Below are 18,712 nucleotides of genomic sequence, written 5' to 3'. Positions count from 1 at the left end.
GATAATTCAGTTCTGGAGAAATAACGTAATGAAAAATATGTATTTTATTTTGGATTTGCACTTAAAACAATACATGATAATTTGTTTGCAAGTTAAAATATCGAGTCTCCAAGCAAAATTCCACTTAATTATTTACAAATGAAGCTCCAATTTTTTTATTCTTAAAATGTAGTTCTCACTCCAGATCATTTTCCTAGACATATTATCAGTTCCCTTCCCCCTCTCCCCAAGTATTTGTTTTTAAGTTTTCATTTTAGGGAAACATTAAAAGTGACATCAGTAAGGGGTATCCTCTATCCATTTTAAAATGAAGGTAATATGTACGTTAGAGACAGAATAGAAAATGTTAAAAAAAAATGAATGCCACAAATGAAAATTCTTTCATCAATGAGAATGTTCACAAAACTAAAAATTGAGAAAAAAAGAGGATTTGTATTAATAGTACAAACTCTTAATAGTTTAACAAAGTAAGAAGAGCAGATTTAGAAAATATACATGAGTTAGGTACTCACAAATTATTTTTGTTAAAAGTTTCAGGATTTCGGCAGGGAAGGCTTAGATTTCGATTAAATTTGGAAATGTAGAAGTTTAACAACCCAGAATTTGCTTAACATGCTTTAGTGACAAAGGGCTTGATCTTGCTCCCACAGAAGTCAATGGCAAAACACCCATTAATGGGACTTAAATGGGAGCAGGATTGGGCACCAACTTTTATAAATACATTTGATATAAACAGGATTTCATTTAATTATAGTTTTATGTATATAAGTTTTACACAAATATTTAACAGGCTTTTCTTCCTCTCCATACCACAGTGAAGTCACTGGTGCAGTCAGCTGTTAAAACAACAGCTGAAAGGAGAGCTCATTTGACTTTTTCCATTTATAGGAAATAGTGTGTAAGGTCTCATCTCACTAAAAAACATAACAGCTGCATCTCCCCTTTAAACAATAAATGACTCAATTCTCTCTGCATGTAACACAACATTCTAAAGGTCTGATGGGTCAGAAGCAAAAGATACGTAGTGTGTGATTCTTTCCTGATTATCTCCTTTAAAAAACAAACGAGTCAGTGCTTTCTGAAAAAAATTTGTACTGGAGTCTTTGGATGAAAATTAGTACCTGGAATGATGATTGAGATACAGTACATGAAGTTCTATATGTAATACGAAAACTAACAGTTACACTTGGAATAGTACAATACTTTGTCAAAATGATATTAATACCACAATACTGCCGCAATGATACAACTATTCTTTCTAAAAAAAAAAAAAAAAAAAAGTTTCCCCACATTCATATATTTTTGTTTTTATTCCCCTAAATAACATTTTAAGAATGTGTCACAAAAGTTGCTATGGAAATGTTATTTAGACACAATTATAGATCAGTACATTTTTTTTTCTATAAGCAAATAAATAATTTAATTTAAAACTTTAGCACAAGAAATATATACAAAAACAACATACAAAATACAATTGTTACAAATGTACAATTTCTTTAACAAGTTTTCTTTCACAAAATAAGTTAACTATGCATTGTATGATATTTATATGTTCCTTCTCTTTGGTATAGTAGTTCTGTCTTACTCAAATATTTTCAGTCTTTCTAAAGATCTGGTAGTAACATAATGACTACATGCCTTGCATGGATTAGGAAAATAATGTTAAATCTAAATCAACCCATTACTTCCCAGAGTCCCTGAAGCGTGAATCCATCCTTCAGTTTCTCTATTGCTAGTCCCAGTTCTTCTGAAAATACAGGTTCCCGATCTTGTTGCTTTTTTGGAGGTGAAGGGGATAGGAAGGAGGAACAAATAAAAGACAAGTTTCATTAGAATCTGTGAATAGTGAATTATTAAATAATATGCATTTTACAATGTTAAAGTGTTCTTACCTTATTACCATCAGCAAAGTAAGCCTACAAAGAGAAAAAAAAAAGTATCATAAACCCACCTAAATGATTTAAATTTGTTTTCCTATGTACAATTTAAAAAAATACTTTCCCATTTACCATTAATACTTTTTTATATCTACACAGAGATACTTTAGGCTTCTCAGTTCTATTAACTTTCCATTTTAAAATAAATTTCAGTATTAAACAAAATCCCTTTTATTTAAAACTGCATTTGGCATGTTTTCTGAGATTTACATGTGTGCTTGGTAGAATCTTTTACTTTCATTTTATAAATAAGACTAAAAATTCACTCTGGGTTGAAATTTACTATGCAAAACTTTAACCAGAAAGCAGTGACTTAATATAAAATAGTCAATCTAAATAACTGCTAAAATGTCTGTTGTAATAAATGGGTGTTTTTCATGATAAAACAGAGGCAGAACTGATGGCATGCTCATAGTTCCTGCTGCACATGCAGCTATTCAGTTTCTCAAAATGTGCTCTTCATAATATCTTGGGGAATGTTCACAAAAATTAAAAATAACATTATCAAAATGATTAGTCAACAACACTAATGGGCTAATCTAACACTTACGCAAAGTCATTCCTGTCTCATGCAAAGACCTGTATAAAGAGGTGGGCTTTATACCATCCCCTGAAAATCAGACTGAGTCTTGGACAAGCACGGGAAGCAAATTCCAGCATCAAGGGCTCTTCTCTGAGAGGTCCAGGCCAGCAGCTCCTAGACCTTTAAATCTAGGGATTTAGCAAAAAGTGTCTCAGCTGACCTCAGCTGTCTTGGTGGGCCAAAGCATTTTCCCGAATAGACCTGAAATCACATGGGACTGTACAGAATACTAATGCCTTCAATTACAATAACAGACTACTAAGGAGCCAGCCTGTGGAATTCAGATGAAATATGTTCCCTGTGGCAACTACCGCTAAGCAAGTAGATCACTACATTCTGTACCAGCTACATCTTCCAAATATTATTCTAGGATAGTTAAATATAGAGCACATTAGATTAATCCAAAGTAGAAGTGACAAAGGCATAGATAACCCAGACAAAATCCAAATTTTGAGAAAAGAATGTAAGAGAAAAGGATTGTAACTGTGATGACAAGCTCATAGAAATAAAAGTACTCTGGGCACTGAAACCAAAAAATAAACCAAAACAAAAGAAAAAAACCCATAAGGAAAGAGGGGGAAAAAAGGGAAAGGAAATTACAGACTGAAAGAAGAGAAAAAGGAAAAATATAGAGATTAAAAAACTGAAGTTTGCAGGACAAATAAGGGATAGGAAAGAAGAAAAGTAAGGGCAGACTAGTAGGATTGGTTTTAGGATTGTTGAGTCTATCAGATTTCAAAGGTGAACTATGACAATGTGTATTTTGGGTTAGGCTACCATATAAAAATACTTGTGCACTCTTCTGTTTATACTAAAAAATAGTTTCTGGGTGTAGGGAAAGGACTACATTTAAAATAATTTCAGAAAAGACTCCACCTCATCAGCATATCCTCTTGTGTTTGTATCAATGGAAGTTGTGGGTACTCATCACTTCTTCATATTAGGTTTAGGGACAACAGTTAATATCACCTTTTCCTAAAATCTTGTGGGGGCAAATACTGAGACAACCTTCTAGACACAACACTATCAAATCAATCTGCCCAGAAAGAAAGAAGACTTAATTTTAATATCTGTATGATCTGATTAAACTACAAGCTTTTAGACCCTGCTGGACCTTAAAGCATGCTGCAAGTTGCTTGTGACTGCTACTTTAAACACCAACTACCTTGACTGTCAATAATCATTTGAAATATAGCTCTTTCTAAAGAGAATGTTGAAAAAAGCTTATATATTTACAGTTAGAGACTATAGCATAGTTTTGGACTTTATGCCCAAAAGACATCTAAATATGTTATCTAACATCAGAAGACCAAACATATATTTTAGTAGGAACCCAAGTCTATAAATGATTTATATTTAAATAATCAAACAACAATTGTTTTTCTGGAGTAGCTTACCACAAAAGCATCTGTCTGTTCATCAGATTCTATTTCCACATCATCCTGAACCTGTTCGACTGTCAGATCTTCGAGAGGTTGAGGCTGTAAATTGAGACAATGAAGTAAACAAATACATTTATATATAATTATAATTTTATTTCTTCTGTTAGTGCAATGCTGCATGTAGCTTCTGTAATAAAAGGAACAGCAAACCTTTTCTTCCATTTCATAATCCACTCCAAATATAGGGCTAGCTGAGTAAACTCTATACAGTGAATTTATTTCTTTCACTGCCTCCTGTAGTTTCTCCACAGGGTCTATTTTAAAACCAAGTACATATCCTCCACTCTACAAGAAAAGAAAAATATGTACTCAAATTAATTAATTTTTACTATATAAAAGATATATATACTTATAGACAAAGTACTTCCTCTTGACTTGACAAGCATTTCTTAATACTAACAGTGAGGACTTTTATATAAGCATTTTATACATTTCAAACTGCTGTACAAACCCTGAGTGGAAATTCTGGCCCATGGACTTCCAGTGGGCTAGGATTTCACACCCTGTGAACTATAAAAGCTATGCACTGCTATTCTGTTTTACAGATGGGGAACAGAGACATGGAGACGTCAAGAGAAAACTGAAAATCAGTAGCAAGTCTAGGATCTGTATTCAGGAGTTTCGAGCTGCTCAATAAATGCTTCATCCATTAGATCGTAAGTGCTAGTGTGAAGGTAGCTTTTCAGTTATAATGAATGCATTTGATGTAGCCAAAAATAGTTTTTTTCAACTGTAGAAACGTTTTTGATCATGGTCACCAGTACAAGAAATTACCAATCTTTTACAGAGAGTAGCAAAGATGACAATGTTTTTTTAATGGTATTTTTTTAATGGTATTTAGCTGCACAGTGCTAAAAGTAATCCATTATTACTCTCCCTAAACCAGAGTTCCTGTGTAACAAGGCATTACCTAAATAAATAACAAATTAACTGGCCATGCTGGCCAGTCTGTGTTTCAGTCAGAGACCTCATTAATCAGCTGATGGTTCATTCATCAAAATCTTTGTTCAATAAATTCATAACTCAACAGCCATATTTTCACCACAATTTTGGCCTCTTATGTAGCCAAGTTTTCTTGAGTTTAAACTCTAAAGAGCATATAGGAGTTCAGTCTATTCATTGTTTAAAAAATAGCACACTGAATATCAAAATTACATAGCTATATAGGTAAAAATGAAAGTAACTAAAGAATGCTATTAAATCATCTTACCTGCTGAGAACTTTCTATGACAAGTGCCAAGCCAAACTTTGAGTCTCTAATCTTTATTGAACGCTGGTTGTAAAGTAAAAAGAGGTAAAGTGTGTTTTTTAAAAATGGTGTTAATTCCTTGATACAAACAATTTATTAATACTATTAACTGCGATTATCAGCTCTGAATGCATGGCATCTTCAGCCATTTGGAAGTCCAAATCTGAACCACTGACAGCTGGTGGAGGAGTATTCCATCAGAAATGATGACAAGGTCTTGGCAGTGTTCCTTTCTGAAAACTTTGATCAAAAGATGAATTCCAGAGGTCACATACAGTGGTGTACACTACTGACATTGGAGCAGCAGCATGGTAAGCACCATGGAAATCAGAAATGCAGATCAGATCCAAGCATCCAGCTCCTGATCCTGAAAGGCTTGATTTTTCAAGGAATTTGGACAGAAAATCTGCTCTACAACAGATATTAATAGGGCCAAATCTTCCCTCAGATAAGGGCATGCAACTCCCTTTATGTTCAATGTGAGTTAGGTGTGTGAATCGAAGGTTGGAATTTGACCCATATCATACAATATTTAGGTTTAAAAAGGATTGTTCAGGTTAAGATACTTACAATTTGCAGATATGGTATGCTGACATTAAAGCTGTCATTCATATTTGCATGCCAAACTATTCTCACATTAGTAATGAAAAAGGTCCCCAGATTTCCCTGTAAAAAATAGATATATCAGAATTCCTTTGAAATGTAGGGCCTGTTTTCATTTGCATACCCTACTCATATCCTGCACTGAAATGCTAATATAATGGAACTCCGCATTCAGTTCAATTAGGATTTGACGCTGCCTAACTGAAGTCAATTGGAGTGTTACCACTGACTTCAATGGGAGCAGGAGAAGATCTTAAAGACTATCACTACTCAAGTGGTGAAAACCCTTGGGGGATTGCTATTACTGCAGCAAACTAGGATCACACTACAGCACAGTGAACCTTAGAGGATAATGTGAACCTTTCAAGTGTTGTTCACTGTATAGTTCCAGAACTGGTATACTGTACAAGTACAATGGCATGTGCGTTAAATTTAAGTGACTGGGGAGATGTGTGCCAAAATCGAAACTGGAGCATAGAGGAAAGAACTCTCTTACTCATCAAGACTGATGTTATGCCCATTTTGGACTAAAATTACACAGACAAATAACAGCTTCAATTTTGTTCCATGCCCTAAACAAGTACAAATAACTAGTGCCCTGGAGAATAACACCGACATATTGTACATGTCACTTGCAACTACTAGTCTCTCCCCATCCCCAAGAAATAATCTTCTATTCCAGTGTTTTTAGTTGTTAGCAACTAAAAAACAAAGGAAAACATGCAGTCAAAAACTGCAAGTAGATTATACAAATATGCAGCAAAGTGTTTTAGAAATAGCAGGGTATACTTTCAGGATGATACACAGACCATTAGGCTCTCAAATACTTCTTGTTAATAGGAGCTGTGTATCTAGTTCCTTGTATATAGAGCTGAAAATGTCTCACAAATGTCATGACAGGTTGCTAAGAGGAGTACTCTGTTATACTGAATAGCATACACACAGGATGGACAGCTTCTCATGTAACCCACTCATGAACTGAACCAAAAGAGAATTCCTGTGATGTTATAGAACTATAATAGTACAGTTGCTAGGAAGATGAAAAACAAAGCACAGTTTTAGTAAAATTGCATATACTCTTGTTTTAACTATACCTGGTCGCTAGATAAATTCCAGACTCCATTGATTTTGTCATATACTTGTTCTTGTGGTAATAATCTCAGTTGCTTGTTTTGAATCAATGCACTTCTCAGCTTAAGATCACGGTACATTTTAGAAGTTTCATAAGCTCTACAAATAAAAATACATGCCAAAGCTGAACGTTTCAATGTCTTTCATAGTTCATGTTAATACAGGTTTATAAAATATTTCAAACTTCCCACTTCAGTTATCTACATTCTACAAATAAGTTCAGCAATTTTATTAAACCTTCACTAAGTAGAATACCAGTTGTTGGGTGTTTTTTGTTTTGTTTTTTGTTTTTTTTGAAAAACTAAAAACATTTTAAAAATTACTTTTTAGCTTGAAATCAATTTTTGTCTTTTGCAGTGTTCTGACGCATGCTGTCACTTTTCTGCACCTTGCAGTTCTGCTCTTTTAGCTGTTAAAATGCAACCAAAGCCTTGCTGTTCACACATTATATACAGTATGGACATTGGGAAACATTTAATTTTCAACTCAGATCAGGCACAAATATGCTGTGTGTATAAGATATACACAAATCACTATTCCACAATTTTTAATTATGTATATAGTGTAGATCAGTGTTCATGCCATTGGACTATGTACATGTTCAAATCTATATAACTTATTCTTTAGGGGTGAAATCCTGGCCTCAATGGGCTTTTCAATCAAGTCATGATTCCTCCCTTGATTTACAGTAAATGATTCACTACTACTATGCAAATACTTCAATTAAAAGTGTACTTTACTTATTAATATTGGTTTTTACCTTGAAAGAACTTAATATTGAAATTAGCTCTAGTGTTATTTAGAAATCAGAAAGTTTTTTTCCCCCTAATATCATACAGGCTACTTTAAACCATAGGAATTATTTAAAATCATTACTTGTAGAACTTAAGCTTTTGTATTCAAACTAGGACTGTCAAGCGATTAAAAAATTAATCATGATGAATTCCATGATTAAAACAATTAATCACTATGAATCGTGTGATTAATCACACTGTTAAACAATAACAGAATGCCATTTATTTAAATATTTTTGGATGTTTTCTACATTTTCAAATATATTTCAATTACAACACAGAATACAAAGTGTACAGCACTCACTTTATATTTTTTATTACAATATCTGTGCTGTAAAAAAACAATCATTTTTCAATTCACCTCACGCAAGTACTGTAATGCAATCCCTTTATCATGAAAGTTGAACTTAAAAATGTAGAATTATGTACAAAAAAATAATTGCATTCAAAAATATAACAATTTAAAACTTTAGAGCCTACAAGTCCACTCAGTCCTACTTCTTGTTCAGCCAGTCACTCAGGGCTTGTCTACACTTACCGGGGGATCAATGCACGGGGATTGATGCATTGGCGGTTGATTTAGTGGATCTAGTGAAGACCTGCTAAATCAACCGCAGGTCGCTCTCCCGTTGACTCCTGTACTTCACCTGAACGAGAAGCGCAGTGGAATCGACGGGAGAGTGTGTCCCGTCAACCTTGCATAGTGTGGACGCCACACGTAGCTGAAGTTGCATAACTTAGATCGATCTCCTCCCGTAGTTCAGACAAGGCCTCAGACAAACAAGTTTTATTTACATTCGCCGGAGATAATACTGCCCAGTTATTGTCTACAATGTCACCCAAAAGTGAGAACAGGCATTCGCATGGCACTGTTGTAGCCAGCGTTGCAAGATAATTATGTGCCAGATGCGCTAAAGATTCATATGTCCCTTCATCTTCAACCACCATTCCAGAGGACATGTGTTCACGCTGATGACGGGTTCTACTCTATAACAATCCAAAGCAGTGCAGACAGATGCATGTTAACTCTCATCATCTGAGTCAGATGTCACAAGCAGAAGGTTGATTTTCTTTTTTGGTGGTTTGGGTTCTATAGTTTCCTTATCAGAGTGTTGCTCTTTTAAGACTTCTGAAAGCATACTCCACACCTCGTCCCTCTCAGATTTTGGAAGGCATTTCAGATTCTTAAACCTTGGGTCGAGTGCTGTAGCTATCTTTAGAAATCTCACATTGCGTTTTGTCAAAACTGCAGTGAAAGTGTTCTTAAAACAAACAACATGTGCTGGGTCATCCGAGATTGCTATAATATGAAATACATGGCAGAATGCGGGTAAAACAGCAGGAAAGATACTATTTTCCCCCAAGGAGTTCAGTCAAAATTTAACTAACGCATTTTTTTTAACGAGTATCATCAGCATGGAAGCATGTCCTCTAGAATGGTGGCCGAAGCATGAAGGGACATACAAATGTTTACCATATCTGGCATGTAAATACCTTGCAATGCCAGCTACAAAAGTGCCATGCGAATGCCTGGTCTCACTTTCAGGTGACGTTGTAAATAAGAAGCCGGCAGCACTATTTCCCTTAAATGTAAATAAACTTGTTTGTCTTAGCAATTGGCTGAATAAGAAGTAGGACTGAGTATACTTGTAGGCTCTAAAATTTTACGTTGTTTTGTTTTTGAGTGTAGTTATGTAACAAAAGAATTCTACATTAGTAAACTGCACTTTCACGATAAAGAGATTGCACTACAGTACTTGTATGAGGTGAATTGAAAAATACTATTTCTTTTATCACTTTTACAGTGCAAAAATAATATAAAGTGAGCACTGTACACTTTCTATTCTGTGTTGTAATTTAAATCAATATATTTGAAAATGTAGAAAAACGTTCAAAAACATTTAATAAATTTCAATTGGTATTCTATTGTTTAACAGTGCGATTAAAACTGCGATTAATCGCAATTAATTTTTTTGAGTTAATCGTATGAGTTCACTGCAATTAATCAACAGCCCTAATTCAAACAAATTCCAGGTCATTTATGAAGGCAAGATGAATGGTTTTTGATGTAAATCAATTGACAAATTTTAGTTAAGACAAAACCACGTAGTGAATCTTTAACAGAATGCAAGGATGACCCAGGAGAAGAATCCAAGAATTTTAGTTTCACCTAATAATTGATAACTGTTCCAATGGAATTTTTTTCTTAGGTTTGCACTGGAGTTATTGTAACCTGTACTGTGCTAGGGCCAGAGCCTGCAGTCTTCATTCACGTCACATTCCAATTTGAGTGAAAGTTTTGGCTGAGGCAGGGTGTGGGATATTGTCCCTAGTCAAAAACATATATGAATGAAATGAGTTTTACGGTATTTATTCATTTAATTGGACTCATAGGCTTTCTGCCCCTCATCTCTCCACCCCACATTTTAAGATTCCTTGCTCATATTTCAAATACTTCTGTGGACTTTACGTATGTGAGAGTATGTGACGGGTGCATCAATGATAGCAATCCCAAATTCTGCATATATACGTGATTTACTATAATTTTTAAAATTAAACTTTATTTTAAGTACGGTACCTGTGTACAGCAATAACTGAAGTGAAAAGTCTGGGACTCCCAGGAACCACATTAGTAAATATGAACTCGAACCGTGTATTGTTACATTTAGTTAATATATAAAGAGCTTCTGTCTGTCCTCGTAGTTTCTATAAGAAAAATTGTTAATATTTAACATTTTGTAAACAACACAGAGAATCAGCAATCCAAGCATGCTATTTTTTTTTTGTCATATTCTAATTATAATCACTTAAGGTGAAATTCTGGCCCCCAGAGCAGTCTATGGAAGTTTTACACTGACTTCCTGGCCCCCTGGTTATTGAAATCCAGGCCCCACCAAAGTTACTATTTCTCCCCCAAGAATCTTATAATAATAAACCCTCTCCTTATAAAATTAAAAGTTTATTTCTAAATATTTAAAATAAAAAAATCACTACTATTTTATTTCTATGATTAAAGATGAACTTTCAGATTATATAGTGAAATGAGTGTTTATGGTACTTTTACCCCTTTTTAATTTAAGAAGTATTTTGAAACTTACTGAGTTAGCGGTTCTCGTGGTTATATTTATAATGCAGTTGTAACCAACAGCTAAAAATTGGGGGGGAGGGGAGAAAAAAGCACAGTTTTGATCAGAAGAATATTCTCAGTTATACAGAACAATACTGTTAGAGCATTGCTTGGGACACTGATTGTGAAAAGCCCACATTATGATTGGCTGGCTACGCCTTTTACATTATGTCATACCTGTTCCCAGCTAGAATCTGACCCTTAAAAACAAAAATCTCTACCACTATTATATTAATATTGTTGTGAGGATCCCAGGAGCTAAGAGTGAAAAAATAACAGAAGCAGTTTGGGTAAGGGAATGGATAGTGTGTCTGAAAAGAAGAGAATGAGGGGACAGAGGGAAAAGAAGGTAACATTTTTAAAATGCTTTATTGCCCTGACCACAACAGGTTGTATTATAAAAACTAAGACCCCAATCCTTCAGTTCTTCCTCTGAGCAGACCTATTGAAATAGTTAGGGGCCCAATCTGAAGCCAATTAGTGTTTTGTCACTGATTGCAATAGGAGCAGGCCCAAGCCCTACCTAAAGTAAAATTGGTCTATTCATCTGAGTAAGGGCAGCAGAACTGGAACCTAAATTGGAATGTGCTCAATATTATTCCCAATTTAGGCTCCAGTTCTGCAAATAAATCTGAATAGGATTTTCTTCCTTGCAAGGATCCCTATGCAGGACTGGGACCTTAATTTTTATAATAGAAAATGAGTTGAAAGTAGCTGCTGAATGAACATGGGGACTTCTAGGAAATACGATAAAGGATAAGGGTCCAAATAATCCAAGAAATCTTAATAAATCGTTATTAAAAGTAAGCCTAGTCAAAAGAGTAGGGTCAAGGTATTCACAGCCTTCCGCGTTTTTAATCTTTCTGCTAGAACAGTGTTTCCCAAACTTGGGATGCCGCTTGTGCAGGGAAAGCCCCTGGTGGGCCCAGCCGGTTTGTTTACCTGCCACGTCCGCAGGTTCGGCCGATCGTGGCTCCCACTGGCCGCGGTTCGTTGTGCCTGGCCAATGGGGGCTGCGGGAAGTTGCGCGGGCCAAGAGACGTACTGGCCACCGCTTCCTGCAGCCCCCATTGGCGGGGCACAGCGAACCGCAGCCAGTGGGAGCCATGATCTACCGAACCAGCGGACACGGCAGGTAAACAAACCGGCCGGGCCCTCCAGGGGCTTTCCCTGAACAAGCGGCGTCCCAAGTTTGGGAAACACTGCGCTAGAAAATATTAATAGAAATTATATAAATATAATTTATACAGAATAAGACTGCAACAATGAAATAAGTAAAGAAGAACTAGGGAGCTAGCTGTGGGGAGATTATGCAGTCTTGAAAGCTAGGGTAAGGTGGCAGGTAAAAGGATAAGGATGTTTATATCTTTACATGATGCACAAGGCAGTCTTTCCTGGTATTTTTGCACCTATTAACACTACGTTCAAGGTCATCATTCAACACCTACACTGATGTCCAGTGTGAAATAATCTAGAATTAGCAAACTCACTCACTCATTAATACTTGCTGTTATTTGTCAATAAATTACCTTGCATTATCTGTTATATGTATTACTTTGACAGTTATAAGATAATCAATTTTTAAAATATCTAAAAAGTTGAAGGATAGAATTGCCTATGCTTATAGCAGGGGTGAATCTGTACTTGAGACCATAAGCAAACTTTATACAACTTGGAAAAAAATATCACCACAAATACATAATACAATATAGGGGGGATTGAGTTTGTGAGCATCGGGACTTCTACTTTCTTGGTGACTGGAAATTGAGTATTTGGAGCAAAATGCCTGCTGAACAAATGTACCATGACACATACTACTGTTCTGCAAGCTACTTAAAAATATGCTTAACTTTAAGCATCTGAGCAGTTTCACTGAATACTCATGTAACTGAAGTTAGACGTGTTTAAGTAGCCTGCTGAATCAGGGCCCACAACAGTAAATGATATATTTCTGAGGAGAGAAAAACTGAGGATCAAGATTAAATCAGAATAAAGAAGTGGCAACAGCATATACTGATATGACAAGATGGCAATTCAAAGTTCAGTAAAACGAAACAGTTCTTCCTAGGCAAACCTTCAAATTCCACAGACTTTAGGAAAACTATAACACACTTTGTTGTGATCTTCAGAATTCTAGTTTGAGAAATTGTTATTAAACATTGACAGTTTATCTAGGAATTATATCAATTCTATATTACTGAAAGGAATAATGAATACTGCTGGATTATACCCAGGTTAGATAGCAATGGGAGACTGAAGAGTTTATTAGATTGTAACTTTATTGCTATACTCATTACTGTTGTGAAAATTCAGCATACTACCACATAAAAAAACACAAAACTTTATTCATCTTAACTAAAGGGGATACTTACAGAGATTGACTCTAGGTAATGCCAATGAGTGCCAAATAATCCGTAAATTTGTCACTAGAAGTCTACCTGGAAACAAAGAGTGCAACATTTTTCATTAAATTTGATGACAACTATCCAGATTAAACGTGAGATTTCAAAGTTGTTCCAGAAAACTTAACATTTAAACATAACTGCGTCCCTTCCTCTTCCTGAAAAACCACTGCAAAACAAATGCCAATCTGATCTTTCTTTTGTTGTAAAAACCTTTATTTTAGATAGAGTTCATTACCACCATAGAATGACACTGAGTCATGTTCAGCACCTACGTCAAGATCCTATTAGAGGAATGGGTTTCCTCCAGGTGACTGTGCAGCTACCAGTGCAATGGTGGTCGTGAACCTTAAATGGGTCTCACACACAAAAAGGGAGCTTCAGGCTAACAACTCTTATATAGCGTTGTCAGCTAGAGAAAGGACTAAGGTCTGTTATAAGAAAGATTTCTCAGGTTGGCAATCGGGAAGGAGGGAAACAAATAGTTTCTGATATAGAACTGGGTGACTTTTTTGACAAAGTAGTTTATTCACTGAAAAAAATGCAGTTTCAGGTTAGTCAAAACTAGCTGCGAATGTGCACTTATTGCAAATAGTTTCAGTCAAACTAAAAAACAAAATAACTTTGGTAATGTTAAAACAAATGATTTTGACATATCTGAGACAATGTGTTTGATTTTTTGGGCTAAATTTACAGGATGGCCAGGGGCAATGGTGGCAACAGTAGCACAGCTGCCTTCCTAATAACCTTTACTCCAGGTATTAGGCCCCTCACCTGGGATGTAAAAAAAACGAAATACAGTCCGTCCGTCCCCCCCCCCCCCCCCCCCGATGTGGAGAAAGGATATCCCATATTGCACAAGACTTCCCCAACCATTCTGTTTGGGGTATTCTGGGGTAGGTCTCTTTCAATTTCTCAAACAGGGTTTGGAACAGGGACTTGAACTTGGATCTTCCCCACCTTAGGTGAGCCCTAACCACTAAGCCATACTCATTCTCATTCTCTCTCTAGCCCAGTGACTATTCAAGTATTTTATATGAAGCAGAATAGCTTCAACAGGAATGACTGAGACACCTGCTTCACAATATCCCACAGCCCAGTGGATAGGGGATTCTCTTGAAATCTGGGAGACCTACGTTCAAATTCCTTCTCCACATCAGGCAGATGGAAGAATTGAATATAGGTCTTCTACATTCAAGGAGAGTGCCCTACAGGTTATAAGTGGGGTACCACCACCACCTACTCCTCCTCTAGTTATTTTGTGAATCTAGCCCTTCATTTCCTTTGCTTTTATTTTAAAAAGTTAAAAATACCCAGAAATGAGACTGAACATTTCAGATTAAAAAAATTGTTTGCTCCAAATCAAAGTTTTTGTTGATGTCTTTGATTTGTTTCATTTTTTTTGTAATCTACAGTTTTGGAGCAAATCGAAACCCCTCCAGCCACCAGAACTGCCAGAGAACCAAAAAGTCAGCTATTCGCCCAATTCTACTCCCATATACCAGTGACACCCACAAGAGGTAAGCCCTAAAAACAAACAAAAAACAGTTATGGATTTCACTCTCATTCCTTTTCCCTCACATATCATGGAAGCTGCAGTAATCTTCATGGAAACAATAAACAGAAACTATAAAGGACTACTGGTGGTGGGTGGGAGGATGAGGAGTTCATTTACATGAGCTTCTTTCCCAAGTAGCCCTATACCCATGGACCTTATGCAGATCCCCTCTATTCCTTCTGCTTGCACATCAGCCCAACCATCTTCAGGAGTGGTTGGCTGAGCATGAAGGCAGCTTATGTGGCTATGAAGGAGCAGAGAGACAGCTGCGAGGCACAGCAGGGGTTAAAGAAAACCTGTGGGTTCAGCTAGCCCCGCCCCCTTATACCTGTAGCCAATGCCAAGGCTGGAAGGGGGAGAAAAGAAGGGAGCCTGGCTCAGTCAGGTACTCACTGGTGAGGAGGCGGGAGCTTTTTGTGTGTCTGCCTGAAGGCACAGATGTAACCAACCAACCAACCAGCCAATGCAGCCACTGGAAGCAAGCAAGCAAGCAAGCAAGCAAGCCAGCCAGCCAGCCAGCCTTCCCCTGCTAAGGGGAATCTACTGCGAAGCCCCAACCATGGGGAAACTGGATTAGTAGGGCCATGCCCCAAGCTAAAAGACTTCCATAAGGAGCAACTCAGACAACAGGTCCTGAGCATCCCCCTCATGGCTAGGAACAAGATCCATCTCCCCTGTCTAGGGGTGTGAGTGGCCCAGGATTCTGAGCCAGGACCGGAGGGAAAGGAGGGCAGGTCCCCCCTCCAACCCCTAACCAATGATATAGCTGCTAGGCTGCCTGGCCACTGAAGGCCCTAGCACAGTGGTGAATATCCCTTACTACTGTATAAGAAAGGCCCAACATTTTGCTCTAAGTAGAGATAAAGGAATTATTCTCCTCTGTGGGTTCTTCTATTAAAGGGCTTTTCAATAATTAAAAGATCTCACATTGTATTTAAGTTCCTGCATCAGGATGGCTCATGAATTAATTTAAACAAATTAAAAAGAGTTCCAGTTCCTGCAACAAGTTGATAAATGAAGATTTTGTTACCATTTCGAACAGTCCTCTGAGAAATAGGCTATATCATTTTAAAATGTAGTTACCTGATAACATCATTTTAAAACCTAGTCCAATGACACTGTGATGAATTTACCACTTCTTTTGTCCACAGAAGCACCTTAAACTATGATGGGAGAAACCACTGAGATAATTAGAGAGTACAATAAATCTTGAAAAGAGAAATCCTCTTGTGTTATAAAATTTAAACAACTTCCCACTAAAACTAGACATTATACAGTTGTAGTACAGGCCTATACAACCTTTTGCAGGATTATTGCTTAAGATCACCAAGTTGTTTTTAGGGAGGAAACTGAACCCAAATGAATTGCTTCCTAACCAGGCTTTCAATTCCAAACAAACCCACAGGTACAGTCTTTCCATCACCTATTTTGCTTTTCATCAAACCCATGCCATTGGCACTGACTGCACTACCTGATGAATACCCTTGAGAGGACAGATATATGTCTGGTAGTACAAGTACACTAGTATAGTCTGCATTATAGTCTACATGTTTGTTTTTCCTAAGATCTTCTTCAGAGAGAAGACTAATGACCAATATCAGATACAGTACAAGGTTCACAGACAACTGTAGAACATTACTTGCTAGATCTGCATTTTCCTTTCAGAAATAACCTAACTTCAGGTATAATCATTTTCTAATGGCATAATTCTTTCCTTTCTGACAATTATGCATTCAGGATCCACTCCTGTTCCTACTGAAGTGAGTGGGAGTGTTCCCATTAACTTAAGTCGCAGCCACTTTAAGCCCTCAATGATTAAACAAATTAGAAGTTAAGAGGAGAATTTAATTAGGTACACACTTACCTCTGTCTCCATTGTTTCCTTTGGTATCTTCAATAGAATCTAAACAGTCTATAAGAACCTCTCCTGGTCTCATTTTCATTTGTCTAAAACAAGGTAATTTTATTTGTTTTGGCTATTCATTTCCATTTAAACAGACCACAAAATACTCTGGTCTAGACATAACAAAATAAGGTACAATTAAGATATTATTGGGTTTTCCCTCTCAGGCCCTGAAAAGTGGTGACCATTTCTACTCCCACATATTCCCTTTAACACCTTCTCCCCAACAAATGCAATATTCCATGGGCTGCTGTAAATATTATCGTATTTGCATAGGCACGTAGCACATCAGATGAGAAAACCTAATATTCTTCACTGTATTAATGGGAGTGTGATGTACTTGCGGAGATGTTCCCATTTAAATACATTGAAGACTGACTGAAAGGCTGTGTGTCTGTGCGGACAGTATAAAATGACTATTATTTGTTTACGATCCAAGAAAATATTATTTGAACATTTGTAGTAATATTAATTTATATCTGAGGGATTTTTAAATTAACATGAAATGTCGGGGGGGGGGCAAGGGGTTTCAGAGCAGACAAGCTGCAGCTCAGAAAGGGTCCCAATTGGTCCCCTTCCTGATTGGTCCCTCCCCTACATCTGCAATGGCTGTTGCTGTATCCTGGGCTTGTGCCAGCCACCTTCGCACTGTGATGGGGAGCAACACTGCCTCCCACCTCCAGTGAGTACTCCCCCCAGCTCTCCTCCTTTGGTAGTGACCTCTTTTTTTGGGAACCGGAAATATGGTAACCCTTAAACACAATGAAGGCCAAAGTGTTCTGTAAGCAGGGGTCAGATCTGTGGGAGAGAAGTAATCTTCCAAACTTCACCTATATGAGTCGCCAAAATGTGAAGTTACTCTCTAGATTGTGCAGAAGTTCAAAACACAAAAGTGTGCTCTGTGAACTTTGATGTGGCTTCAGTATGCCTATGGGTTCTGCTAGGTTTCTTGGGGTTGTGAGTGTGTGGGGAAGGGGAAGCAGTATCTTCCAAAATGTCACTTACATGTACCACCAAACTGAGATTATCTTTAAATAGTACAGATCTGTGAAGATCCCACTTTTTTGCATCAAGAATTAAACAGACAGCAATGCTGACACTTAAAATCATTGTCATCTAAGTAAACGCCTTGATTAAGTGAACAGGGCGCACATCTTTGCATTAGTTACACTTAGTACACGTTTTATGAGATTGTCTTTGCAATCATTGCAGCTGGAACAGTACTTTTTATTTTAAATGAAAGTGGAGATTCTGGAAAATAGATCGGAGCTTCCTAGAGGATTTAGTACACAGAAGGAGCAACTTACTGCCTGTTTCTGAGCCCTGACTACACTCCAGTCCCTAAACTTAAATAGCAGGATTAGTATCTGTGCTAAAACTACCGCGAGCCTTCAGGCCTCCACAGGGTGACCCTGCATCCCCCTGTCCTGCCCCCTCCCAGCATGCACTGCTCCCTTGTGGAAAAAAGGATGCCGACCGCACATCCGAGCCGGAGGGCCCGGCGACTCCCAGCATGCACTGCTCCGTCGTGACGTGACCAGTCACCAGCGCGGCCCCTCTCTTGGGTCTCTCCCAGGCGAAGGCAGCTCCCTGCTCTAGACCGTGCCGGGAGTTGCCTCGGGCCCTAGCGGGGCGGCCAGGCCGGGCTCTCCGAAGCGGCCCCGCCACCCCGAGAACCAGCCCCGCAACGGGGCGGAAGGAGGCTTCGCAGAGGGGAGGCCCGGGGGCGCCACTCACTGCGGGGAGATGTCGAAGCGAACATCCCTGTCCTCCCACAGCGCGTCCAGCACAGACGTCATCACTGCCCACGGCCCTCGCCAGGGCCCGCCAACGGCTCCGCGGAGTTCTCTCCCGCGTCCGGCACCTGTCTGGGCAACTGCCCGACGTAGCGCAGCGAGGACCAAACTTCCCAGGCGCGACCGCCGTTGTGGGGGGAGGTGCCGCCGGCTCCGCCCGCAGAGCGTGGGGTGGGGCCGCTCCCTC

General features: G+C 38.0%; 1 protein-coding gene across 1 annotated transcript; it reads right to left on the bottom strand.

Annotated features, from left to right (window-relative positions):
• Positions 1 to 26: 26 nt before the first annotated feature.
• Positions 27 to 18,712, bottom strand: BBS5 (Bardet-Biedl syndrome 5). Its single transcript, XM_007056594.4, has 12 exons — positions 18,467 to 18,712; positions 16,691 to 16,773; positions 13,239 to 13,304; positions 10,838 to 10,887; positions 10,318 to 10,445; positions 6,909 to 7,044; positions 5,782 to 5,877; positions 5,173 to 5,235; positions 4,113 to 4,247; positions 3,918 to 4,001; positions 1,893 to 1,916; positions 27 to 1,775 (listed from the first exon to the last, which is right to left on the bottom strand). The coding sequence occupies exons 1-12, from the start codon at positions 18,526 to 18,528 to the stop codon at positions 1,674 to 1,676; spliced, it is 1,029 nt and encodes a 342-aa protein (XP_007056656.1). The 5' UTR covers positions 18,529 to 18,712; the 3' UTR covers positions 27 to 1,673.

Source organism: Chelonia mydas, chromosome 11, assembly GCF_015237465.2.
Source record: "Chelonia mydas isolate rCheMyd1 chromosome 11, rCheMyd1.pri.v2, whole genome shotgun sequence".
NCBI lineage: Eukaryota > Metazoa > Chordata > Testudines > Cheloniidae > Chelonia > Chelonia mydas.
This window is presented reverse-complemented; position numbering and strand designations above follow the sequence as displayed.

Bases quoted from the DNA above. Each gene is read 5' to 3' on its own strand.
- BBS5 (XM_007056594.4), bottom strand. From the start codon at position 18,528: ATGACGTCTGTGCTGGACGCGCTGTGGGAGGACAGGGATGTTCGCTTC. The intron at 13,305-16,690 runs GTAAGTGTGTAC...CTTTGTTTCCAG, and splicing joins AGGAAACAATGGAGACAGAG to GTAGACTTCTAGTGACAAAT. The intron at 10,446-10,837 runs GTAAGTTTCAAA...TTTTTCTTATAG, and splicing joins CCACGAGAACCGCTAACTCA to AAACTACGAGGACAGACAGA.